At 41.3% G+C, this 26991-nt stretch overlaps 1 protein-coding gene across 1 annotated transcript in view; it reads right to left on the bottom strand.

Annotated features, from left to right (window-relative positions):
- HMCN1 (hemicentin 1) overlaps window positions 1-22333 on the bottom strand; it is a 340371-nt gene extending 318038 nt beyond the window's left edge. The window contains 1 exon segment of the mRNA XM_038414308.2: window positions 20734-22333. Coding sequence (XP_038270236.1) covers window positions 20734-21022 — 289 coding nt within the window. The 5' untranslated portion in view covers window positions 21023-22333.
- Between the last annotated feature and the right edge of the window lie 4658 nt (window positions 22334-26991).

Raw genomic sequence — 26991 nt, 5'->3', positions numbered from 1 at the left:
CAGTGCAAATCCACTGACTTAGTTGAGTTACTCCTGATTTACAGCTGGGAGATTGGAGTCAAGCCTTTTGTTCCTCTGATTTTTCCTCACTTTTTTGCAAGAATCAAGCAGAGAATGAATACAAGAACTAATGAGTTTCCACTGATGATCTTGATAAGACTCCAGTATTGCTTAGGAAAAAAATCAACCACACCCAAACCACAAATCCAGCGAGCCGTTAAAAAAAACATAACCCTTGTGAGATTATATAAACTACATAACAGTAATACAAATGACCCAGACTATTCTCCTTCTGATAAGGATAACTGTCTATAATAACGAAAATTACATCTGGATATCTAGGAGAGAATAAACGAATGCTGAAGCTAGTCTTAACTTAGATAGTCCTTATCTTATGAATTTAAGTTAGACACTTGAATGCTGCCTCATTGTAGCTTTTTGGCCTTTAATTTAAAATTTTCCTATAGGAAGTTATATCTAGTTATATCTAAAGGAACTGTTATATCTATGTTTACTGTGGTAGTGCCAAAGAACATAAATCATGTCAATATTCTACAAGAAATGTTGCCTCTAAGACTTAAAGTAATTGTATATTATGGCATGTCTTCCCCTAAATATTTTTAGACATTTTTTTCTTTTTCAACTTACTGATATTAACTAAACTAAATATTTTTCCTTCTATTCTTTATGTAACCTCCTGACAGGTGGAGCCAGCAGCAACCAGCATTGAGCTCAATATCTAGGGGTTCCTTTCCATTGATAAAACACAGAACCGGCTCGAGACAGGTAATTTATAGTAACCTGGGAAATTTATACACCACCCTGGCACCTTTGAGAGGCAATACTTCCCCACTCACAAGCACAGAGTCTGAGTGTAGAAAAGAAACTTTTACGAAAAGGAGGGAAGTAACTTGGCGTTAATTTTAAGAAGTACCACAAACAGGTTTCATAAACATAAACGATGAGTAAAAGACCCACCCCCAAGTAGGTTGGGCAGTGTCCCTTTCCCCTCAGGTTCTTAAGTCCAGCAACCCAAAAGTCCCTTTCACGTGCCCAATCTTTCTCTGCACCCCGCTCACAGTTGCTGTCCTTGGTCAATGCAGACCCAGAGTTCAGAGGTGCATCTGCAGAATTCACCTCCCCCCTGGTTGGGGTAAAGAGGTACCTTACTCACCCACTGCTCAGGCACCCTGCTCGCTCACTGCCAGCCACCCTGCTAGCCACTCCTGACAGCCGCCTGCTTGATGTTTCCACCGGCAGCCTACTTATCCCTCTCGCCGCGCCTCTTCACCAACCATCCTGTTGGCCACTCGTTGCAGCTCTCCACCGCTGCCCTGCTGGCCACCTGCTCACTGCTCTTGCCACACCTCTCCACCAGCCACCCTTTAGCCGCTCATCGTGCCTCTCCGCCATACCAACCACTTGTTCACCAGCTGTCAGTCACCTTCTGCTGCCACCTGCCTCTCTGCTGTGACCTCTGTACATCACTCTCAATAATTTTCAGCTCTTTGCAGGCTGGGCAGAAACACTGCCCCATCTCAAGTGATTTCAGTTTTCAGTTATTTTTAGCTCTTAGCAGGCAAGGCAGAAACACAGTCCTACCACAACTGATTTCAGCTCTGATTGGGCATTTAACATAACAAAGAGGCTGCTAATAAAGACTATTTAGCTCTATTCTTTGAACAGTGGTGAGGAACAGGTTAAACTGTCTAGGGAGGGCCCTTGATGACAGTGTGCAGCCTCCTGGCTAGGGATAGCTGCCCCAGCCCTCTTACTTTCACAGGGCTCTGACATTCGGGCCCTGACATTCGGGCCCCTGGCTTAATGAGGTTCTTTCATCTGAGGGTGGCCCTCATTTGGGACAGGTTAAGCACAGTCCTGCTTTCCTGTATTCCTATAATAATTACAACATTGATAACCATATTTCACTACTCGTGCCTTCAGTACTAAGGTGATTTGTACTCAACACCAGCCAAAGTTGATCACTTTGTCACCAGTGTATCTGCTGAAAATGTAAGCAGAGCAGGAGCAAACTTTATTTACATAAACACATCCAAGTCATTCCCCCTCTCAGCTAGCTGTCAGGGAAGCATTCATTCTGACCTGGCTTACATTTACATAGCTTTATTACTTCATCAGATGTAACTGCAGCAACTCTTCTTCATAAACACACCTGTAGCACTGTTACAACTTAGGCCAGCCCTCCTGTTTCAATAAAGAGTCTGTCTATTGTGACTGGATCCAACCAGTGCTTAATTTGTGCTGGGGTTTGCCAAGGCTGAGTCCCAGCACCTCTAGACTTGGTAGTTTATAGCCCTGGCACTGCTGGGCTGGCCACATCAGCTATGAAAGTAAAAAAAACTGCTTGAGCCCCAGCACCTCTTTCATTACAAATTAAGCACTGGATCCAACTACTGAATCCCACATGCTACTAACCCCCTTTGTCTGGGTAGTGACTGGTCACTTGTTCCTAGATCTGGATCTGTGAGGCACACTCCCAGGAGCAGACAACACATCTGACACCCTGCAATCCAGCTACCTAGACCTCAGAAGTAGTACCACAGTTCTCCTGAAACTCCCAGTTGCTTAGACCCATCACTCTTCCCTGCCCCTGAGTCCACCTCGATATGGTAACTCTGGTTTCCTAGTCACACCCTTCAGGGAAAATGTGGCAGTACAGCAAGGAAACACAGGCTTAACCAAGATATTTCTTAACCACAAACACTTCTATTCTTAAAAGCACAAGAGGTACAGATCTGTGGAAAACAACAAATTCCTGAATGTAATCCCTCTCTCAGTTTGACCTCACCACCCATGTGAGTATTGGGTTTGGTCCGAATCCTTAGGACATCTTTTCCTGCCTGCTTGGCTGGGACTCCTGTAAGTGGCAATAGAATGCCTTCTCTGGCCCGTAAAAGGAGCTCTGGGAGCATACCTGCCAAATGTAATTCACCTGGAGTGACAGTGACAAACTGGATCTAGATGCCTGAGTCTAATGCACAGGACTATGAGTGAGGACTCTGGGGCTCCATTCCCAGCTCTACCACTGGGAAAGTCATCAAAGCTCCCAGTGCCTCTGTTCACCCATCTGTAATAAGAGACTAATACTACGGATGTACCATCAAGTAAGTGAAAGTACTCTAAGATCCCCAGCTGCAAGTATTCTCATTAATTTATTATTAGCTGAGAGAGAGGAAGAGACTGACTGGATCAAGACACACTCCCTTGCTTCACACATTCACATTTGCAAAAATGTCACACAAGGAACTATTTAGAGTGTGGCATCTAAGTATATACCATGCCTCCCAGAGCCCTGCAGAATAGCCAGAGCCTTGCCTTTTCCATATCCCTTTTTTGGGATGGCCAGCACCTGCTGGAGTGTTAGAGGGTGCAACACTTGAGCTCAGGAGAGCACAGGGCCTGTTGTTGCTATTCATATTAAAGTGGTGACTGGTTCCAACTAAGATCGGGGCCCTACTGGGCGAGCTTTTTTACAAGACAAGACAGCTAGAGGGTGGAAAGGAAAACAGAGGCACAGAGAAATAAAGTGATTTACCCAAAGGCACCAGCAGGACAGTGGCAGAGATAGAACCCAGGTCTCCTAACTCCCAGTCTGATGGCTCTGGCCAATAAGATCCTGATCCAGAAAGGCATTTAAGCATGTACTTAACTTTAATCATTTAAAATCATTGTACCAATGGGATTACTCCCGTATTTAAAGTTAAGGACTTGCTTAAATACTTTGCCGGATTAGAGCCTAGATTACTAGCTCCCACACAGCAGTAGTGAGGCCACAATTTGCTTTTGGGTTTGTTAATAAAAACACACATCATTAGAGGGGACAAAAATCACAGTAAAGATTCATTTTGAGCTATTCTTCACAAGACAAACATACTTTTTTCCTAAATTGCCTTTTTTTCTTTTTCCCTTTCTTTCTCTCCAAACAATTAGAAGCCTAAGATTACATTGGTTCAATGAGCTACACTACGACCTCACTAACTAAACAAAAAACTCTGTCCTTGCAAAACAGAGTCTGACATACCATTGTGCACTTAAGAGAACTCAGGAAATGTTTCAGTGATATTCAGCATCCCCAGAGACGCTTAACTTCAGCTCATGAAAATACACTAGTGTCAAAGGCATGAAAATTACAATGGCTTCCTGCATACACCCCCTTTAGGTCATGAATCTAATTTAAACAACATGGCAGGAATCCAGCAATAACCTATGGTCATGGATTAGAGCTCTTATCCTGAGCTTGCTGACCTGGATTTCTATCTGTGTCTTTTTTCATTTAACTGTGAAAACATTTTCTCCCTCATAAGTAACTGATGATAGTAATTCAATTCACTCCACTACAGCAGGAATTTTCAATCTGAAAACTTGGAACAAAGTTCTCTGTTTCCAGTTACATATCAGAGTACCTGAAAAGTAACTCTGCTGATTATAATGTTGTTACCCCACACTTACACTGGTGAAACTGAGTACAGAATTTGGACCTATTTTAAGTAGTTTCTTTGCCATGAAGTGTGTATTAAAGACAGTTGACTTAGTACAACAGTCTGAAACTTTTTTTAAAACTGTCTTCATATTTTGTAGTGCTGCAGTTAGAATAACAGCAGACATAAGAGTGGAAAGGAATGTTACAGCCATTCTGAAAAATGGTGCCAAATTACAAAGGAGGAAAGTTACAGCTAACCCTTCATTTAGACCTCAGTCCCGCAATTGACTCTGCATGGGTGGACCCCCTAAACCCATGTGCTGCTCTGTAACTTCATCAGGACTCAGTCCAGGGATCTACCCAAAAAGTGTCAATTCCACGGTAGAAGCTTAGTTTGCAGTTTTTTCCCTCACACACTTGTTAACATTCTCTTCACACTCTACTAGCAGATGCAAGTTTTTCTTTGTGAATAATGTTACGTGATACAAAGGCCCCAAAACACCTATGCATTTGAACTAAATCTAATTAAAGTTATGCCCATGCTTAAGTGCTGACAGAGGCCTGTGGGTAATGAGTCCACCACTATGGAAGATATAGATTAGATGGACAAAACAGGTAATTCGATTAGACTACTGAAAGTAAATTCATTATTTTCAGCCCCGTTTTGCTATGTGAGATTTATGCAACTCTTCTTGTTGGCTTGGTGTCTGAGAATGTTTCATTTTCATATTATATATATATATATTAACCTTAATATCCTGCAGATTAAAATCTGTGGTTAAATATATTTTAGGAGGAGAGCTGTAACTAGAGCAGAACAAGATAATTCCACTCTAGGCCTCTTGGAACAGGAGGAGATTACCAAAGGTTCCAAAGGCAGTCAGAATGGAAGAGCATATCAGATACAGTGCAACAGGCTCATATGTCTTAATAAAAATCCTGAGGTCGTGCAGCCTGCCTGCATTTGTAACAAGCTTGTAAAGTTTCAGAGTGGTAGCCATGTTAGTCTGTATCAGCAAAAACAATGAGGAGTCCTTGTGGCACCTTAAAGACTAACAAATTTATTTGGGCATAAACTTTCATGGGCTAGAACCCACTTCATCAGATGCATGGAGTGGAAAATACAGGAGCAGTTATAAATACATGAAAGGATGGGGGTTGCCTTACCAAGTGTGAGGTCAGTCTAACGAGATAAATCAATTAATAGCAGGATACCAAAGGAGGAAAAATAACTTTTGAAGTGGAAAGAGAGTGGCCCATTACAGACAGTTGACAAGAAGTTTGCAAACTGGATACCATCAGATTAGGCCTGAATAAAGACTGGGAGTGGTTGGGTCATTACAAAACCTAAACCTAATTTCCCCAATACTAATTTCTCCCTACTGTTACTCACACCTTCTTGTCAACTGTCTGTAATGGGACACAAATAACTGGGAAAGAACCCTAGATCTTCTCAGCACAAAGAGCTATGGGATATAACCCCGGATACACATAAGTGAATGCAGAAATGGTGAGGACACTAATGTGGGTAGGGCTTTGTGGTGGGGCTGCTCATACTTGGGCACTGATCACCCAGCCTAATTCTGGGAAGACATACCTTAGGGGGCAAATCCTGGGGAGCATTTAGGGGAAGTCCCTTATTGTCATGTATGCCAGCTGCAAATTTGCTCAACCAATCCTAGGCGCACCAGCTTAAATGCAGAAGGGGATAGCAGCCAGGAGCACTCTGTGCCTGAAAACCCTGGTCTGGCTCTGTGGAATTTGATAGGGTGAGGAGTCCCTACAAGTGACATCAAATGACAGAGTTATTGGGAGTGTGGCCTGCAGCTGAGCACCACACATCCAGGGGCAAAATTCAAATGGGGCAGGGCTTAAATACTTTCAACAAAGAGAAACAATGGAAGTTCTATACCGCATCAACAGAAGAAGCATGAATGATGCTAAAAACACTGAACTTTGAAACACAAAGTTTATTCCAATTACAAAATACAAATCTTGAATAGGTAATGGACAAATCAACAGCTCATCAAATAATAGACAGCTAAAAGCAAACTTGTAAGAGGGTAAAATATGACTATAATAAGTCAGAATAATAAACCTAAACAGGAAATTCCAAAGACTGCCACCAACTATGAATGAACCATACATAGTACTGTAATTCATGTATAAAAATGCATCCTTCTCAGCAGCAGCAAATTAAGTGCATGCACCCGTCAGACCAAATTAACAGGAGAAAGCACAGTTCCTCAGTCTATCCTGATCCTCTTAACAAAATTGTCAATTACCAAAGCATAGAAAGTAGCTCAAGTAACACCGCAAGCCTCTTTCATCAGTTACAGCTTTTGTCATCCAGGATCTAACACACATGTTCCCAATATTTCCCTTGATGAATGTGTCTCCTTCAAAACCAAAACACAGAGCATATGCCAACACCAAATCTTTGATTGGAGAGCACATACCAATTGGCCTCTGGTTTCTTTTTCCTATCCGTAGGTTTCCCCCTTTACATTCGTCAAGCCACTTTCAAAATCAATTCCTAAATCAAATTTTTGCCCCTTCCCCACCAAGTCCCCTCTGCATTGACCTCTTGGTTATCTGATTCCTAATAAACTACCTCACCTGACTAAGGGGCAGATTGAATACACTAATTCACCACTGGGCTTCTGTACAAGCCTGTGTGTGTTATTTGGAGGTCTGCCACAACTGTATCGAAGTTTCCATGGCAGAGAAGCTAGATGGCATTTTGACTGAATCTGGCCCCAATACCAAGGTCATTCTGCATTACCTTTGAGCCATGCTTATTTAAAACTCTCAGTAAAATCTTAAAGGAATTATCACAAATCCCTCTCACCTCTCTCACATTAAAAAATAAAAAAATCAGACTTCTAAATTAACTTGTATAGTTGAGGACCTCCAGTTGTAGCCACCATGGGCTGTGATCTTGAGAGATCTCATAAGATAAGTAGAGTTAGGTATAGTGGAAGGAAAAGCTCAAGTACTGCAGAAAGTAAACTTAGTGATTCAATGGGAGCTACTCTTCCCTCTGAGTTACCAACAAAACAGTGTTCCTTTGGGGTGTTAAAGGATTCCATGCTAGGAGAGATGCCATCTTTCACAGAAGATATTAAATGGAGATCTCAACAATTTGCTGTCATCAAAGAATCAAGATTCCATGGCACTTCTCATTAAGAGAGTTAACCTGGCCATACAGCAAAGTGAATAATTATATTTTGTCTACTTCAACATCCTGTTGGTAACTGAATTCTTCACTTTCTCTCCTACACTTGTGTAGTGTTGCAGTGCACTGTTAGCCAGTTGCTGAATTCTACCACAGAACTGGCTGACATAATTACTATATTTAATGTTTATGAAGCACCTTGGGATAAACTGTGATGTATAAATTCATACATATAATTTTCATTTGTAATTCCTTTTTCAATAGGCTTTACCTTTCCAGTTAGAAAATGGTAACTAAGGGAGAAATGGTGACTCCATTAAAGTCAAAGGCAAAACTCCAATTAATTAATGAGACCAGGATTTCATCCTAAGAGACTGATTTTCAGTTGCACTAAGGTCCCTTCAAAATGCTCCAACAGCATAAGGAAGTGTGTAGAAATGGCCCCTGAACTGCCTCCCCAGCCACGATAGAGTGCACACAAATGCTGTACACCAGCACTGCTCCCAGCCCATGATGTATGAAATGGATAGGGGACAAGTCAGGGTGTGGCTGGAGTAAACTGCCCCGTGACTACCATTCTCTGCTTCCTAGGACTACTTATAGGGAGTCCTGGGATGCCAAAATACAAGGAGTGCAGAAGTGGTTTTAAAGCAGCTTTCTCCCCCATACTTGACCCAAGGGTAGAACAGAGTAGCTGAGCATCAGACCCTACATTTTAACGTTTCTCACTGCTTGATTTTTTTAGTATAACAAATTATCTTTTATGGTACTTAACCTGAACTTCAAGTTTTTTTCCTTCACTGAGGGCTTTTAATATTAATATCCCACTGCACAAGGCATTTCTGTTTTATTTTTGATAACTATCTTTCAGCAAATCTGCTGTAAGTGAATGAGATTAGCAATTCAAGAGCCAAGTATTCTGTGGCTGATGATCAGTACTTGAAAAATTCTACCCTCTTCATTATTTCCTTTAGAATATATCACTGAAAAATGATTGTATAATGAACATTAATACCTTGATTAAAGTGAGAGATGGTATGTAATATTTATGCCTCCTGGCTCACAGTGTTTTCACCTCATTGCTGTGCACTCTCATTAGACAATTACTGTTTCCAGAAGTAAAAGGGACAGTGTATATAAGTCTTGGGGCAGGGAAAGCGTAAAGAGCTTTATTCATAGCTTGAAGGCAGTTGGGGCTCCAGATCTAACTTCTGTTCTGCATTTAACAAGAATCACTAGAGGTTCAATTTTATTACGTGTGTGTGAGTGGGAGAGAGAGATTTCTCCCTCCGTACCCAATCAACAGAGGATATGAGTTTACTACAGCTCCCAAGTAGGTGACTAAGGCCATTAGCCAGTCTTGCCAACGATTGTGAAATTATTGCAAGCAACACTATTTGTTCCTGCTGCAGGAACTCTTGCAAAAACATAATAAGTTCCTGCCTTCGTGCAATTCGTGGGGCACAAAACCAGAGAAAGAGAGATAATTCACTGAACTGGAAACCATGAGGCTATGAGTTCTAGCTCTTCCACTAATGCTGTTAATGTTTCTGTGCCCTTCACAGCCCTTACTATTAAGCAAGCAAGGCCTCATATTATTACCCCAGGGACATAAATATCACTCACCCATTTTACAGATAAGATAACTGAGAAATTGCACAAGGCTATTCTGGAAACAGAATTCGGAATAACAGACCCAAGTCTCATCCACTTTGCTACATTGCCTTTCAGAAGGAACGTGTCACACATGCGGGTGTAAGTCACACTAATACAATGTGGTTCTGTGTTGCCTTTAAAGACTAGGCCACATATAGAGATTTTTGACTCTGCTACTGCCTCCACAAAAATATTTGTGGTTCTTCAGCTCAAGTGGGAGGGGCTAATTTTTTAAAAACTGAGGTTCCAGGCTCAGTCCTCACAAATGACCCAAACAGGGGTATTGTTATACTTGGATACAACCCCGACACCAGTGTTTCGTCAGTGATCAGTCTGTGGACCGGAGATCTCCCTGATACAGTTTAGGAAGGTGGCAAGCAGAGTCCTGGTATCAAAACGGTTAAGAAACACTATCCTAGACCACCTTCTGCTCCTAGAGCCAGGAATTCTGATGCCCAGCATTCCATTGCTGTCTCCCAAACACTTGTCATGTGACTTTGCTGGTGGATTACATATTGCCCTCTATGGGCTGGCTCACATAGAGTATAACAGAATGCCTTCCCACATACTCCTATAGCAGAAGTGAAAGAGGTCTTGAGATACAAATCCTGCTTGCAGTGGAAAATAAAGGTTAGTGTTAAGACTCTGTTTGAATGATTGTATATTGCATAACACTACTTAGAAATGAATTTGATATTTTAATATTTTAGTGTTGCATATTTAGTGTTTGAACTTTGGCTCATGGGAGCTTTTAAGAACAGGATGTAGCATTTTATTATAGAGTACAGTTGAAACTGAGAACAATACATGGAGATCTTGTCTGTGCACCGAGGAGTGGAAGATGCTACTTGGGTAAACTCCAGAAACTTGATATAATAAACATATATTTTCAGAAAACAAACCTCATTCTCAACCCGTAACATTATAATGAGTGGGGTTTGAATGCCTCAGGCATTGCTAATGATCTACAGAGCCTTTCACTTATAGGTCACCAGTCTGAATTCAGCACAGATGAGTATGATGACCCCTATGTAAGGCGAGTTTGGTGGACCATGGTTCTAAATTCCATGTCACAAATTCATCATGCTGTTTCTCACTAAAATGAAAGTTCTTCATGGTAGGAACTGTTCCTTTCTAAGGGTGTGTACAGAGCCTAACCTGGATCTCAGTTGGGTCTTCTAGCAAGAACAGAAGCCAAAATCTTACTTATGAAAAATTTGCAAAAGTTGGCAACAATGTAATTGTCACAAACCTTTAGGGGTGGGCAGGGGGAATTCAAAAATCAGACGACAGACCAAAAAACATGATTTCACTTTTTTGGACAATCTCACAAAATGTTGGGTCTGCCTCATGATTTTTGAACTTTTGGTGTTGCCAATAATGTCTTTTCCTCAAGCTGTAGAGGTTCCTGCTTTTAGATTTGGAGTACGTAGGTTAAACCTCTGGGAATGACGAAGATGACGGTCGTCCTATTATACACAGTAACTTGTAAATATCACAAAGGATTAAATTAAGATCACCAAACATTTACTATTTATCACAGAAATTTCAGTAGAGATGGACAGGATATGTAGATCCTTTAGTATATCCCTTCACCTGATCAGAGTTATTCTCCACAGTTACAGTACAGTAGGGTCAAAAATACCAGAAATCTTTTTCTTTCACCCTTTGAGGATCAAAAATGTGTAAGTCAATGATTAATAAAAGTATGTGAATAGGCTCCACCTTGAGTCCCAGGGTAGCCAAACATTTCTGCTGAACTGATCAGTAGTGAAATAATTAACAATCCTGATCTTCAAGCAAGCTTAATTAGATTTCAGATTTAGCACCTTTTGAGCCAAGTTCTTGTTTCAACCTAATCAGCAAACTCAGTAAGACAGCATTACACTGCTTTACATTTGGGAAGTTATCTTTTAACCATTAATGGACAAAAACTTAAAAATACCATTCTAAGGGCACCCATTGCCCTAATTATGCTTCCAGTGACATCAATAATAAAACTTCCATTGAATTCAATGGAAGGAGATTTTGGCCACTCCTGCAAATTTCTGAAAAATCTCACCCATAAAGCTTAATTCCTCAGAAACTTCTGGGGCCACCAGAAAAGTGCTGGTCAGGAGAATCAGTTAGTACAGCCTGAATCCGACCTCTTATAACGAGTAGCTAAAAACTAGTGTCAGAACAATCACACCACACTTGTTAATTTATCAGTCATATTTTATTCATTATATAGTTTAGCTATATAACAACTCATACTTCTATTGATAAAAGTAGTATTTGAATTGAGGAGAGAGAAAAAAAGAGATTCCTCTGCCTCTAGTGGAGTTTAGACCTCACTTTGACAGCTATGCCTGGGGTAATTTTTATGCTTGGCTCACACGTATACTTCTGGACAGTACACCAGATTCCACCAAATATCAGGAGTTATCAAAACATTTCCTCACAGGAACCTATCCCCAAGACCTCTTCTGCAAGCACTTTATTCTTTCTCCCCTCAAAATTACCCAAACAATGGATTTAAATATGTGTCAAACAATTTAGCCTACTTAGTAAGGGGGAAAAGATGTACTGAGTGCAGAGGGAAACAGATCCTGTGTGACAGAGAACACTTGCAATGGAGTGCACCAGAATGTGAGAGCTCAAGCTGGTGTCTTCAGTGGCTGATGGACTGGCACTCCAGTTTGCACATAAGCATTCTAGAGCAGGAGAATAAGCTGGCAAAATATGAGAGAGGGTGCCACGTGACCTGTCTGCCTGGAACACACACACAGCTTGCACCAGCCTTGCTTAATCTCTCTCTCACACAGAAATCTTGATGTCTTGCTTTTTTTTTTTCCCATGTGCAAGAATAATCAGTGGTTCTCTGGCAGCTTTACTCCACAGCATCAAGGGTCAAAAGAACCTCACCCTCACATCACTCCATCTGTTTGCAAGCCTCAAAACCATTGTCCCACTTTAAAACAGCATCCTGAATGGTTCTTTCCACGGTCAGACATCAGGATGCAAAGAAAGCTTGTGCTACAACACACTGTTGCTCACAAAAGACCAATCTCAGTATATTCTGAAAACTCATCGACACATCTACTCCCACTGAAATTGCTAGTTCTAGGGATGCAACAGGGATATAGTGCATTAAGTAGAATAATACACAGTTATATAACAATCCATTTTCCTACTCCCCACTAAAACATAAAGTCTGAGTTTTGAAGTTTCAGAGTAGCACCCGTGTTAGTCTGTATTCGCAAAAAGAACAGGAGTACTTGTGGCACCTTAGAAACTAACAAATTTATTTGAGCATAAGCTTTCGTGAGCTACAGCCCACTTCATCGGATGCATAGAATGGAACATATAGTAAGAAGATAGGTAGACAGATAGGGAGATAGACAGACACACATACAGAGAACATGAAAAAGTAGAAGTAGCCATATCAACTGTAAGAGGCTAATTAATTACGATGAACTATTATAAGCAGGAGAAAAAAACTTTTGTAGTGATATTCACAATTTTGCAACAGAAAAGCTTCAAAAATAGACTCCAATGAGAAACTGCTGAGCTTGAATTAATATGCAAACTAGATACCATTAACTTGGGTTTGAATAGAGACTGGGAGGGGCTGGATCATTACAAATATTGAATCTATTTCCCCATGTTAAGTATCCTCACACCTTCTTGTCAACTGACCAAAATGGGGATGGCCCAAAATGGGAAAATTCAAAGCAACACACTGGAGATAAGCTATCAGAGGAGTTCTGAATACCACAGTAATACTGACAAGTATCTTAAATTTTATTTTGCTGTAGCTTGGCAAACTTATGAGCAATAGCAGAGGCAATGCTACTGTCTATTTGCAGACAGGAATACATTGGTTCATATTTGCAATCATGAGGGGATACTTTTAAATCGAAGATCAAATTATGCAGAAATAGATGGCTTACTGTCACTCACTGGGTACACTATACTATTCATTATGTGCAAGTGGATTTTTCAGTGCTGTAGTTGACACAAAGAAAGGTTCATACTTTACCATTCCTGCACACAGCTTTACATCTCCCTTTACAATAGATTAGGATACACTGCAGCACTTTTTCATTTCAAAAGTAGGAAACCTTTTAATTCAGTGCCACTAAAAGGTATGTTATCATGCCTTGTGTTTTCCTCAAGACATATAATCATGTATCCAAAAAGAACCTTCCTATGGCCTTCTGAACATGTTCAAAACTATTGTATACTATAGCAACCAATACATTGTAATGGCAATGCCAGCCAAAGGTATGTCAAAGGAATTACACTGAAGATTGTAAAGTTAAACATGGTATCGTGACCGTACTCCTTTTCAGGATTAGTGGGTAAAACACAGAAGTGGGACTATTTGAGATGTGGTTCTATCTGCAGCTCTGCCACAAACGATGGACCCATTATGTGACTCTAAAAAAGTCATTAAGCTTTGCTAAAGCTGTTTCCCCATCTGTAAAACTGAGATAATAATACTTGCCTACCACCTATAGGCATGATATGAAACCTAATTCATTTATGTTTGTGAAGGGCTTTGAGAGCCTCACATTGATGATCCTGCAGAAGTGCAAAGTGTTAATTAGCAAGGATTATCAAATTCACTAGAATGTTCACACAATCCCCAGTATGTGACATTATTACACAAACATAATTTCCATCAAATTCTCAGGAGAAAATAAGACCTGTGTCTAAAACAAATATGTATCAAAAGTTTTTCAATAAAATTACACAAATAACAATTATTGTTTCTCATGTGGTCCAAAACATTCAAGTTAATCATACCAGAATTTACAAACAGAACAATGTACTCTATTTCTGAGGAATTGGGTTGGGAGTGGGAACCTTCCTAAACATTTGGGATCTAATTTTAAAAGGTGCTTCTCTGAAGATCTGGAATCTGGGTGTCACATTAAGGTGCCATATTTGTAACTGGACTACCTCTAAAAATATAAGATGTGTATAATATATTGTTCATGTTCTCTCAGTTACATATCTAATGCATTAGCTAAAATTTATATTTCATGGTAAAGTCATTATCTTACCTTCATTTTTCCTTATAATTTAAGATAAAATGATGATAGTTTATTCTTTAAAACAGACATTCACAAAAATATTTGTTTAAAATACAGAGAGAACTACACTGGACCAAATTCCTTTCTGGTGTGACTCCATTTGCTTTAACCAAATAGTACCAAGGATTAATCTGTCCCATTAGGCTCATTTTCCATTCCAAAATTCCTTCATGGCATAAAAAAGTGAGCTGGCTGGCAACAGTCATTAAATGCAGGCATTCTGGATCTGGTCCTACTCCCACTGAACTCAATGAGAGTTAACTAGTGGAATGTCAGAACCAAACACAGACAACTGAAAAGTAGTCTTTGATCTTGAGCTTTAGTTCTGATGCAAAATCTCCCTGTGCCAACCCTCCTTAATTTAGTTTTGTAATAAAACTTTGGCATGGGATATAAATGTTTTGCTGGAGATTTGTCAATAACAACCTTCACAGTCTATACAACTTCTACTTTCTTCTTTAGGCACTGGTAAACTGATTCCCAAACCCCACTCAGATATACTGGATGCTTCACAAGTACAGGGAACCTAACACAATGGTTAGTTATTGTCAGAAGACAGGTCTGGGGTTAAAAAAGGGGGTGGAATGGAGTTGATCAAAGCAACCCAAAATTTCAGTGGAGGGGGAGGGTACAATCAGAACCTGAATCCGGAACTTAGTTTTGTGCAAACCACCATTCTGGGCCAATCCAAATCCCAGATTCCAACTTCCAACTACAGGTATTCAAAATCTCTCTAAATAGGACCCATCTCTAGTGGTTAATTTTTTTTCTCTTCTACAAGGGGACAGTAGTTTCACTTAGATGTTATTAAAACTGTATCCATCTCCACCACCTCAAAACCACATTGTTTCCATATATTTATACTGCAGCACTGAGATAATATGTAACATAGATTCATAGATACTAAGGTCAGAAGGGACCATTCTGATCATCTAGTCCGACCTCCTGCACAACGCAGGCCACAGAATCTCACCCACCCACTCCTACGAAAAACCTCACCTATGTCTGAGCTATTGAAGTCCTCAAATCGTGGTTTAAAGACTTCAAGGAGCAGAGAATCCTCCCTCAAGTGACCCGTGCCCCATGCTACAGAGGAAGGCGAAAAACCTCCAGGGCCTCTTTCAATCTGTCCTGGAGGAAAATTCCTTCCTGACCCCAAATATGACGATCAGCTAAACCCTGAGCATATTGGCAAGATTCACCAGCCAGATACTACAGAAAATTCTTTCCTGGGTAACTCAGATCCCATCCATCTGCTATCCCATCTCAGGGGATTAGGCCTATTTATCCTGAATATTTAAAGATCAATTAATTACCAAAATCACATTATCCCATCATACCATCTCCTCCATAAACTTATCAAGTAGAATCTTAAAGCCAGATAGATCTTTTGCCCCACTGCTTCCCTTGGAAGGCTATTCCAAAACTTCACTCAACATACTGTACAATATATTACCATTTGTGTCAGAGATGGCAGGACTTTTAAAGAACTCGGAAGTCATTTGATAGTTTGTGTGTCAGAAATAGATAAGCAGGGCACAATCTTTATTTAATGAAAATTTACTTGAGGTGATCCACCAAATAACTTTTTATTTAAAAAAAAGTTATGAATGACAAGAATGACTGGATTTTCCTAATAAGCATGGGACACTGGAAGATCCTTTCAAATTACATCACATCTGAATTTTTTTTGTTTTATGACCTTACAGCATCATTTATAAAACATTACAACTCTTTCCTCAGCAATACATTTAGGTGACCCAAATGTTACATCTACCCCAGAAGTACTGTAGGAACTGCCCCTAGTGAAGCTCTATGCAGTAGAAATGTGTAAGTCAGTGGAAGAGTCTTCTCAATATTAATTCTAAATTCTGCCAACCAATTCTGTACAAAATTCTGGGGGTTAAAGTAAGCTGGTACAGGCTGGTACAGCGTACAGGTAAAAAGTGGCCACTGGTACTCGCCCATACAGCTGACTTTAAAGCACTGCAGCACTTTAAGACAGCACTTTAACCTCACTGCCCCTTTTGCGTCCCCCGTTGGCAGCCCTGCCGGGTCCCTATTGACGGGGCGTGGGAAGGCACAAAAGGGGCAGTGACGTTAAAGCACTGCTGCGGCGGCAAGGGACCCTGCTTAAAGCGCTGCCGGGACAGCACTTTAACATCGTTGCCCCTTTTGCCCGCCTGGGCTGCCGACGGAGCAGGGGGAGGGAGAAGGGGCAGCTGCCCTGGGGCTGGCGATTTAAAAGGGCCCTTTAAATTGCCGCTGGAGCCTCAGGCAGCGCAGGCCAGGCAGCGCGAATGGGCTGGCTGGGGGATGCTGACCCCCCCCACCCCAACCCTTCTGCCCAAGGCCCCACCCCCTTCCAGGTGGGGAGACGGGGGCAGTCCAGAGCCCGCCCCCATACCAGTAAGAGTTCAGTTTTACTTTCACCTGTGACAAAATTGTTCTATGCAAACCTGTTATGAAACAGGTCTTGTGCAGAGAAACAAAAGGCACTCTCAGAGCTTTTTCCATCTATCACGTACCCATTCCATGTCGACTTAAGAGGGCCTCTTTTTGAGTCAATTGATAACTACTTTTTGAAACTGGTCCAGACCAGGGGTCGGCAACCTTTCAGCATTGGTGTGCTAAGTCTTCATTTATTCACTCTAATTTAAGGTTTCGCACGCCAGTAATACATTTTAATGTTTTTAGAAGGTCTCTTTCTGCAAGTCTTTAATATATAACTAAATTATTGTTGTATGTAATGTAAATAAGGTTTTTAAAATGTTTAAGAAGCTTCATTTAAAATTAAATTAAAATGCAGAGCCCCCTGGACCAGTGGCCATGACCGGGGCAGCGTGAGTGCCACTGAAAATCAGCTTGCATGCTGCCTCTGGCACATGTGCCGCAGTTGCCTACCCCTGGTCCAGACAACAGCTGGATTAATTTGGGTATATGAAGCAGAGACACACAAGAGGACAGATTGTTGGAGATCTTTGGTGAACACTTTCCTCCCTCAGCAACAATGACTGTCTCCACTCAATATCTGGTTCTCCGACTCGGTTGGATCACTTCACTAGCCAACATGGAACAAGCTGTATTGCAAGTGACTGAATCCAACAGAGCCCAGTATATACTATGCAATGTCACCTCGGGAACAAACCAATGTACACAAGGCCAAATTCAGCTCAGCTGTAACAGTGTAACTTCACTGGAAGAAATGGCATTGCATCAGGCATGAATCTGACTATAAGATCCGACAGTATGAGGCACTAAGTGTCTTCGACACTAAAGCTCAGCATTTCACAGGAACAAAGTTTCAATAAGCTAAATGAAAATTAAAAAATTCCAACAATAGCTAAGTTTTTAAGACAGGCATGGTCCAGTTACTTATCCAGTAATCCATCCAGACAATGACATGCAAAGACAGTGGAAGTCTTTGAAGATAAAGGTTACCCATTGTGGGACCACAATATGAATGCACTCATTACAGGACACCTGTTGGAAAGAATACATAATGGACACCAACACCTCACTAAAAAAGAAGAACTAGCCAGTTTGTCTGTGTGGCAGCTGAGCATAAGGCAAATTACAGAGTGGAATCATTCAAATCTTAAATAATGACAGACAGACATAACTTAAAGAATCTCTCATAGCAACCACTTCACCTAACAGAATTTCAAAAAAAATAGCACTAGATTTGGGCCAAGAAATGGGACACAATGTAGAGAGCCAGTGATTATTATTCCAGATTTGTAGAAATTCTACTTTATACTACATCCACAAGATTAGTGACCAATTCTGGAACACAGAGTTTCTTAACCATCTTCTGAAGCACCTGGTATTGGCCTCTCTCAGAGATGGATACTGGACTTGACACATCAGAGTCTGATCAGATATGGCAATTGTTGCATTTCTATGATTCAAGGTAGAAGAAGCCAATATGGAAGAAATTGCTATTGGTTTGTGGGGGGCAAATTACAGAAATAAAGTTTTCAAAAATTAAGAAAGCAAAAATTATTTTAGATTTAAGATGACAGTATTTATTTTCCACTTTAAAACATTCACAAAAGTGGACCAAATTATCACTTGTCCTCCAAGGCTATATGTAGAAGCTGAGCTTTCATCTAAAGATGCAAAACAGATGTATAATAATGTAAAATTTGATACTGCAAACAGGTTTTGCTGTATGCTTTCCAATTTATAAGGGTTTAATTTTCATTTTAATTACTACATGAAATGTTAACATTTCAGTAATCAAGGAAAGGAATTTCCTGGGGGACGGAAGGAGACAGTGAGGGGAAGGGGCTTCCTGGATTTTGAGAGAGAAAGTGGCACTGGAGTTGTGGTTCCTGTGCATGGGGGGGAGGGGACAAAAAAGAAGGATGGAAAACAGAGGTGGAAAACCAGACTGAAATGAGAGCAAGGAGACTGCAGAGACAGTGAAAAAAGGAGAGGAGTGAGAGACTGAAAAAGGAAAAACCCTAGGGAAGGAGTAGGCAAAAGGAATAGAGTGACTGAGGGAAAGAACACAAAGGATATGGGAATGAAAAGAGGGTTTATGGAAATGAGATTTAAAAGTAACCTGCAATACAAGCAAAGCATTGAAAGAATCACTGAAATATAAGTGGGGTATCCTACCCAAAGCTTATTGGGAGGAGCAAAGGGAAGGAGCAAATCTATACTAACTTTTTTTTTTTTTAAATGTCTTTGCCTGACAAAAATTACCTTCCTGCTTTTCGGTTCGAGAAAAGTGTTCCTGAAAAAAACATCCTAAAAAGCAGAGCAATCTGGTTAGCTGTTATAGTGAATCACTCTATGGGGGAATTTCTTCTGTTTAGAATGCATTTGATCAATCTTCCATTTAAAAATAAAAGTTTTAAATTAAAAGGCAGGAAAATCAAAAGGGATCTGTCAACTTAAAATCCAGATGATTTTTTTTTAAAATGACATAAAAGTTGTTTCATACTCTACACTCAACCCAGAATCCCCCGCAGCTGATTTTTGTGGCTTTACAATCACCATATGCTATTTTTTAAAAGTGTGTGTTTCAGGCAGCAACATGAAGACAAAGGAAACTGACTGCCTTCACAGAAGAAATAGTGAAGCTGACAATTTCCACAGAAGCATTCTAATATCATGATGGACAACCTTATAAAAACATAGCAAATATAAAAATGCACTAAATAGACAAATTGAAAAAAGAAAACATGAATTTTTCAATAATCTTTCAGCATTATAGATATTGGCTGTTATTTCTGACAATATCAGGTAAACATTTTTCAGGCAGATATCTGGGCAGGGGAAAAGGGGTGTTCTCTTTTTTACATTGATGGTGTCACTCTAAAAGCACCTAAATATCTGAAATAGAGGGAAGGGAGTCTTACCTGAGTTCCTGTGACTGATTCCTAGAATGTTGCAATCTGAAGTGTCTCGGAGGAAACTAGAATCAGGAAAATCATGTTCTAAAACAGATTTTTTTGTTTGGGATTTTGTTAAAAAAAAGTTTGGTTTGAACTTCTCTCTGTGCTGGCTGCTCCATATCACAGCCTAGGGGCATCCAGTTCCTATTTCCTTTTCAAATCGCTAAGAGAGATTTGACAAGGGAAGAGGAGAAATCCAGACAAAAGGGATAGGAAAGGGACAGAAAAGAGATACTGAAAAACAGGAAGACAAGACATACAGCAGAAAAGGAAAAAAGTGGAATGATGGAAAAACACAAGCAGTAAAAGCAGCACAGTAGAATAGCTACCCGTTTCACAGAAAGCTTGTTGAAGTAGTACACAAATACCACAAACAAATGTGCGATTTTATCAGAGGAGACAGGATACATGATTTTGTAGGTGTAGGTAATGGAACTCTGTAGTCCAAATGTCCTTTAGTAGGACAAAGTCTAGTTTTAACATAAAATGGCTTTTGCAAGAGCAATACTGGATACTTTCAAAGTCTGTGCGTGTGCATGTTTTAAAATCAATTTGCGTGTATGTGATGGGGAAATACAGGCATATTAAGCACACAGAGGTGACAATGCATATTTGTGTATGCACATGACAGGAGGGAGTGAGTTAACAGAATGTAACTTATTATTGGCAAATTATTCTGGTTGAGAATTCCATATAAAAAGGGTTACGACATTAAACAAAATATGTATGCACTGATGTTTGAAAGTGCACAAAGTTGCCTTTTATTTTTTAATTCATTTTCAAGGAGAATTCTGTGCTCTGTGCTCCCCCCCTTTTTTTTCTAAAATGTGGTTGCAACCCTCTGCCTTTACATATTATATACTGCATTTAGTTAATCCAGCAGATGACACCAAAATCTTCACACACATACATACATACACACATGGATCTTCCCAGTTAACTGGACTTGGAAAAATATTTCCTTACCTGGATCATGGAAAGGCACCAAAGCAAAGTTGTAAAGTGGTTTCTTAGGTCTTTTCAGAGAGGTTTCCAAAATTTTAGATGCACCTTCAATAACTTGAACTAAGTCATCATACATAGAGCCAGTCACATCAAACACAAATGCCAAGGTGGATGCTCCCTCTGGGATTTCTTCAGCTCTGGGCTCCTTCTCTGCATTGGCATCTTGTGCATAGCAAGAAGAAAAGAGAGCCAGCAAGAATACTATGCAGAATCCCACGCTCCAAATGGGGATATTTCCACAGGAAATCATTTTTCTCCCCAGTGCCTAAGCAGCGTGCTTAGTACTCACTAAGTGTCAGAGGGCTTCCACCACAGTAGAGAAATGCATTTGAACTTTTAAAAAAAACAAAACAAAACAAAACCTTTTTTGCACAACTTAGATCTGAGTTGCTACTTCCCCCCCACCCCTCCACACACATACACACACACACACACCAGCCCTCTGAGAGAGGGAGGGAGGGAGAGAGATGCAGCAGTTTTTGTTTGTGTGTAGTTTCTGGTTTCTTTCCCTTCCCTGCCTACTTGTCTGTAGGACTGTTGTAATGTCTCATGGAGCGAGGGGAGAGAGTCCCATCCATGCCCTACTGTGTGTTGCTGCTCCTGTTGGAATCTTTGGCAAGAGGCAGAGAGAGGCTCCCAAGCTGCTGCTGCTGCTGCTGCTGCTGCTAGAGTCTTTGGCCAGAGCCTGAGGTTCCCAGCTGCTGCTGTGAGAGGCAAGAAGCTGATGCCTAGCCCAGCCTCGGCTTACCATTGGTCACCCGTTCTCCCCCCTGCATTTGCCTTAGAGGCCCTTTTTTAGGGAGACTTTTTTAAATGTTTATAGGGTCACTTGAGTGCCACAGAATCACTTGGAGCAAAACCTTCAGTGATAACAATAAAAGCAGGAATGAGCCATAAGCAGGAAATTCACCCCAGATGTGTGGTTTCCCCACCACTCTGTGACAGTCAGGGGATCTGAATGTTTCCATTAGTGATTAGGAACAATGTACTCACCATTTGCAGACTGGCCTGCAAATTCCTGAGCTAGGAGGACATGGATAATCCTAGTACTCCCTCTCAACCTTAGGGGTGGGAAGATCCAGATATGAACCTCTCCTTCCACAATAAAAATAAGCTGACTGCCCCCCACCACCTGCCAGGAGCCTACGGGAGGCGGGGGAGAGAAAGATTTCCACTGGGCAGTGCAACCTAAGGAATTTCCCCACCGACCCTCTATCAATCTATCTGTCCCCCACCACCACCATGCTCCACCTCTTCTCCATTCACTTACGTTTGCAGTGATCTGGAGCAAAAAGAAATCACAGTGGCCTATATCCTCCCAGTGTCTTTGTGGTCTAGCTAGCGAGCCAGCCCAATCCACACTCTACTCAAGCTTTCACTCCTACAAGCAGAGAGTGAAGTGTTATTTCTTTAATATTTGGTGACACTCAGATATTAAAAGGCTGGAGGGCCATAAAAACATCTGGATAGATAAGCTGCTAACAGACAGAAAAGAGCAGCCTATATCACCATACCAGCACCAAAGTGGATGGAGGGTGACAACCAACACTAAAGTGGTGGCAGGTATTCTCTACCCCTCTCCTCAGTCTGTCCCTTCAAAAGATGAAACACTGGCGGGAAAGGTTGCACCTGCCCTGCCCCCAATTTTTTGCCCCCTTCTTCCCCTCTATTTCTTGCTGAATACCAGTGCTCATTATCTAGATGGCAAGTTGCTACTCCTGGTCTGTTCCACTGGTACTGTAGCCTCCAAATGCTTCTGGGGACCTGTCAACTCAACAGAGCTGCAGCAAGCTGAATCACCAAATAGTCCACCCCCAGAAGCTGGACTTCACATTTCCCTCCTCAGGGAACCTAGGGGAGCTGCTCTCTACTCAGCTGCTCACAGAGAGAAGTGGCTGGCTGGCTCCAGCCTCTCCAGCAGAGAGGTAAGTACATGGAGGAGGGGGAATCCTGTCTGCCCCCCCTCTACCCAGTTGTGCCCAGATCTTCCCGCCCCGGCCCCTTGCTCCAGGGACTGACCCCCCTTCCTCTGCCCTGCAATGCCCCGACTGGGCAGGCAGGCAGGCTCCGTCTCAGCTCCTCCCAGCCCAGCTCTTCAGTTGGCAGGTGAGTCCTGGGACAGAGAGGGAGCGAGCAATGGAGGGAGCAGGACAGAGGAGCGAGGAGGGCCTGTGGGAAGAGGCAGGGCCAGGGCAGGACCTCATGGGAAGGAGCAGGGCAGGCTGTCCAGTTTTCAGCAGTTAGAAAGTTGGCAACCCTAGTGGGTGGTGGCATATGATGAACGGAGTCAGTGAGGAAAAGGGATGGAGGGAGCCACTGAAGAAAGGTTACTTTGTGAACGGGGAGAGGGAAAGAGAGAAAGTGATAGAGACCAGTGGGGCAGAGAGAAAGAACAAGACTGAAACAGGATAAATAGCAGGAGGTGGGGCAGAGACAATGACAGGGAGAATGGACAGATTGAAAAGAGAAAGACTGGAGGGAAAGTAAGGCCTGGTCTACAGTACAAGGTTAGGTTAACATAAGCCAGCTTGCACAGAGAAACAGGAAAGGATGGGATGATGCGTAGGGGGAGAGATGTAAGAGTGACTTGCAAATGAAACCTAAGCACTGAGAGAAGCTTCCCTAACATGTACTAGGCAAATTGCTCATACCTCAGTTTCAGCTAATTGACAGGAATAAATGTGTATCTAAAGTAAGCAAGAATCTTCATGGTGTGCGATATCTGAGAGGGGTCAATTACTCAAACTCATCTCCCCAAAATAATATTTATGTTTATGCAATATGCAATTATACTTAGTGGGGCAAGCAAGTGTAATATAATGCAATAACTGTACACACATTGGGGAAGGGCCAAAGCCAAATATCTTACTCACACTAGTACTTTCACTGGGCTTGGTTCTTTTCTCAGTTAGTCCCCCAATCCAGCAAACACTGCCTTAAAATACTCTTCTAGAAGTAGTATTACGGTAGCAATTAGAGGCCCCATCTTTGATTGGAACCATTGCTCTAAGCACTGTATATACACATAGTAAGATAAAATTTTGCTTGGAATAGCTGACAATACAGAGAGAAGGTGGGAGAAAGGAAGTATTTTTATCCCTACTTTACAGATGCAGGAAACTGAGACACAGAGAGATTCAGGGCCAGATTTGTAAAGGTATTTAGGCATCTGAAGTTGTAGATAGGCGCCTAGTGGGATTTTCAAAATCATTTAGGTGCCTAAGTCCCATTGTCCCAAGAACTGAACCTAGATTACTTGAATACCTTAGGAACAAACCCCATACAGGTGTGTATAGGAGGAGTTAATAGCAATTACTGAAGTTAATAGCAATACATCAGTTTAAACTCAGAGTGAGAGGAGAACTAGGCCCTTTGCTTTTTATGGGATAAGTCATGTGGCTGAGGTAAGCAGGGTGCAGTTTAGTTATTTGATATAGTTACGAAAAGTATTTTATTTTCTAAATTCATATTATTCATTTCCCCCATTATTTTACAAACTTTAATCAGTAATAAACTACAGTGCTCAAAACCATCATTCTATGACTGGAAAATTAATCATGTAGCAACATTTGCTTACTCCAATCAAGTTATATGCCTGGAACTGATTTATAAAAAACAGATGTTTACATTCTTTTTCCCCTTCAACACTGACATCATAAGAAAAAAGTACATAACCAGAGCTGTGCAAAATGTTCACAATAAAACCAAACACCATGGAAAACTTGCCTTGTGTGGAACTTCACTGGCAGAAAACTCAAACCAGGTTAGTCAAAATGCTCACATATCTTCTGAATAAAGATGCGCCCAAGCCACAAAATCGGCATACAAATTTTGAATGCTTCAGAGACTGGAAGTATTTGGATCCAGGATTTTGGATCAGTCCTTTATAAAGATAAGTTCCTGTTAATGATTTTCCTTACACAAAGAGCAGCCATAGACCCTCATTGTTGTTACTTTTAGATTAAGGAAAACAAGAAGAAAGAACAGAAGTAATGTCTTCATGAGAAAGTAGTTCATCTCCGCTGTAACATACTGAAGCAACTCTTAAAACAAAATGTCTTTCACATGGATAAAGTTCTTAAAAATTTAAAGGCACAGTACGGGGAAAAATAAAATAAACTACAGTTTCATTAGAAGGAGAGCTGATATATTTAGGTTACCTAATGCTTTCCCTTATATAAGATTCTTATAGGTTTTATTTGTTTTGCTTTCTTTTAGAATCTCTAACACCTTCCCTGTTTGCAGAAGGCCTTTGAAATTTGAAGAAGGAAAGTCTTCTGGCTAGAGAAGTGCTTTTATCATTGTCCCATGAAATTCCATTCATGTTTTGCTCAGGTACAAGCCATTGAAAAAAAAATCACCATTTTTCATCTGAAACTTGCATTCTACAGGAAAGTGTTAGCAGCATGCCAAAATAATAACTGAACAGAAACACTCTAAGGACAGATCCAGGCCACTGCTAAAGCAGCAGCCACTGCAATGGGAACAATTTGAAGCTGACAGACCAGTTGCAGCAGGACGGGGAAGGGAAGAGAGCCAAGCCAGGTTCCCTCTGACTAACCCCTTGGACCTAGCACATCATTCCAGTGGCACATCCCACATTGCAGCATTGTATGGTACACAAGGCTGAAGCTCCACAGTTCATGTATGAGGGGGTAGAGGAATGAGAAAGGCTCTGGACTGTGCCCACTTCAACTACTCTAGCACCTTCCCACATTCCCCGTCCCTGGGATAAAAGCCATCTCCCGCTGTCTACTAAATGCAGTTATCCCTGTAGCTGAGTAGTAGTCTGTAGTCCAGTGCTGAAAGGCTCAAACCGTTCTCATGCTGCATTGTAAGAGAGTTGTTACAGTTGCCTGTAACAGAATTTGGTTTTACTGTATTCTTTTTAAAGACACACCCAGGTAATTACACACACAAAGACTACATATAAAGAATGTAATTTACTTAGTTTGCAAAATCAAGCACTCAGAAGTTAACAACGGCCAGATTTGCAATTGTTTATGCAGTCTCAATTCTTCATTTTTATGTGTATTGTGACAAAGCTCTGTCCTTGCCTCCATGGGTCCCGCGTTTTCTGGCGGATTTCGCTAGCCTCAGAGGCTCACTGTGACTCTCCATGTAACCCTTCTTTCTCTAGAGATAAGGATCACAGTCTACTGAGCCATTTTCATCATAAGCCAGAGAGGGAGGTGAGGAGAAGTTATCCTTCCTTGCACAGTCTCTGTTGTCTCCCAGTCTCAGTGATTAATCAGGGGGCAAAGGTGTCAGGGGGAGCCCGGACCCACCCTCTACTCCAGGCTCCAGCCCAGGGACCCTAATAGTAACAGCTATGGTAGCTGACCTTTTAGAAACATGACATGTACAATTCCCTGGGCTACTTCCCCCACAGCAGCCCTCACTTCCTCAAGCTCCACTTCACCCTTACCTCAGGGCTTCCTTCCTTGTACTTGATATGGTGTGTACTACTCAGCCTCTCCAACAGCGCAACTTCCTCCCACAGCTCCTGACATGCACACCCACCTGACTGGCTGGGAGGCTTTTAACTAGTTTCAGCCAGCCCCTGATTGGCTTCAGGTGGCCCAATCAACATAGCATTCTCCCTGCCTTAATTGGCCCCAGGTGTCTTAATTGACCTGGAGCAGCTTCCATTTCACTTAACCTGGTACCAGGGATTTGTTTAGCCTGGAGCTAATATATCTATCTCCCACTACTTTTCTATAGCCATCTGGCCTTGCCCTGTCACAGTATGCATTATAATATCATCACTAATTTCTTCATTTCCTGACTTTTAAGCACTTAATCATGTAACCTTAATGTTCTTTTAATGTATGCTTTTTGTATGGAATTTGTCTGGTTATCCTAGGTCTCGGGTTAGGAAGAGAAAATAAAAAAAATACTCTACTGCTTTGCACCTAGCACAGTCATTCACACCTATGTACAGTGAGCATATAATGGCACCATTATAGGTTAGCAGCATTTTTACATATTCTTTGCACAGCTGTAAATGATTACACCAGGTGCAATGCAGTAGAGTATTACACCCTTTGATTTCTGCTCTCCCCCTAATGGGTCTCAAATATAATACCAACAAAATGTCCAAGAAACAAAATGTACTATTATGGAAGATAGGTGGGATGAGAGTATTGGAAAAGAGATATAAAGGCTTTCACATTTAGGCAACAAGTTTGAATTCTGCCCAGGTCCTTCGGTGACTGA

The sequence above is a fragment of the Dermochelys coriacea genome, chromosome 8, assembly GCF_009764565.3.
Source record: "Dermochelys coriacea isolate rDerCor1 chromosome 8, rDerCor1.pri.v4, whole genome shotgun sequence".
In the NCBI taxonomy this organism is placed as follows: domain Eukaryota; kingdom Metazoa; phylum Chordata; order Testudines; family Dermochelyidae; genus Dermochelys; species Dermochelys coriacea.
The sequence above is the reverse complement of the archived record's forward strand: the minus strand, read 5'-3'. Positions and strand labels throughout refer to the sequence as shown.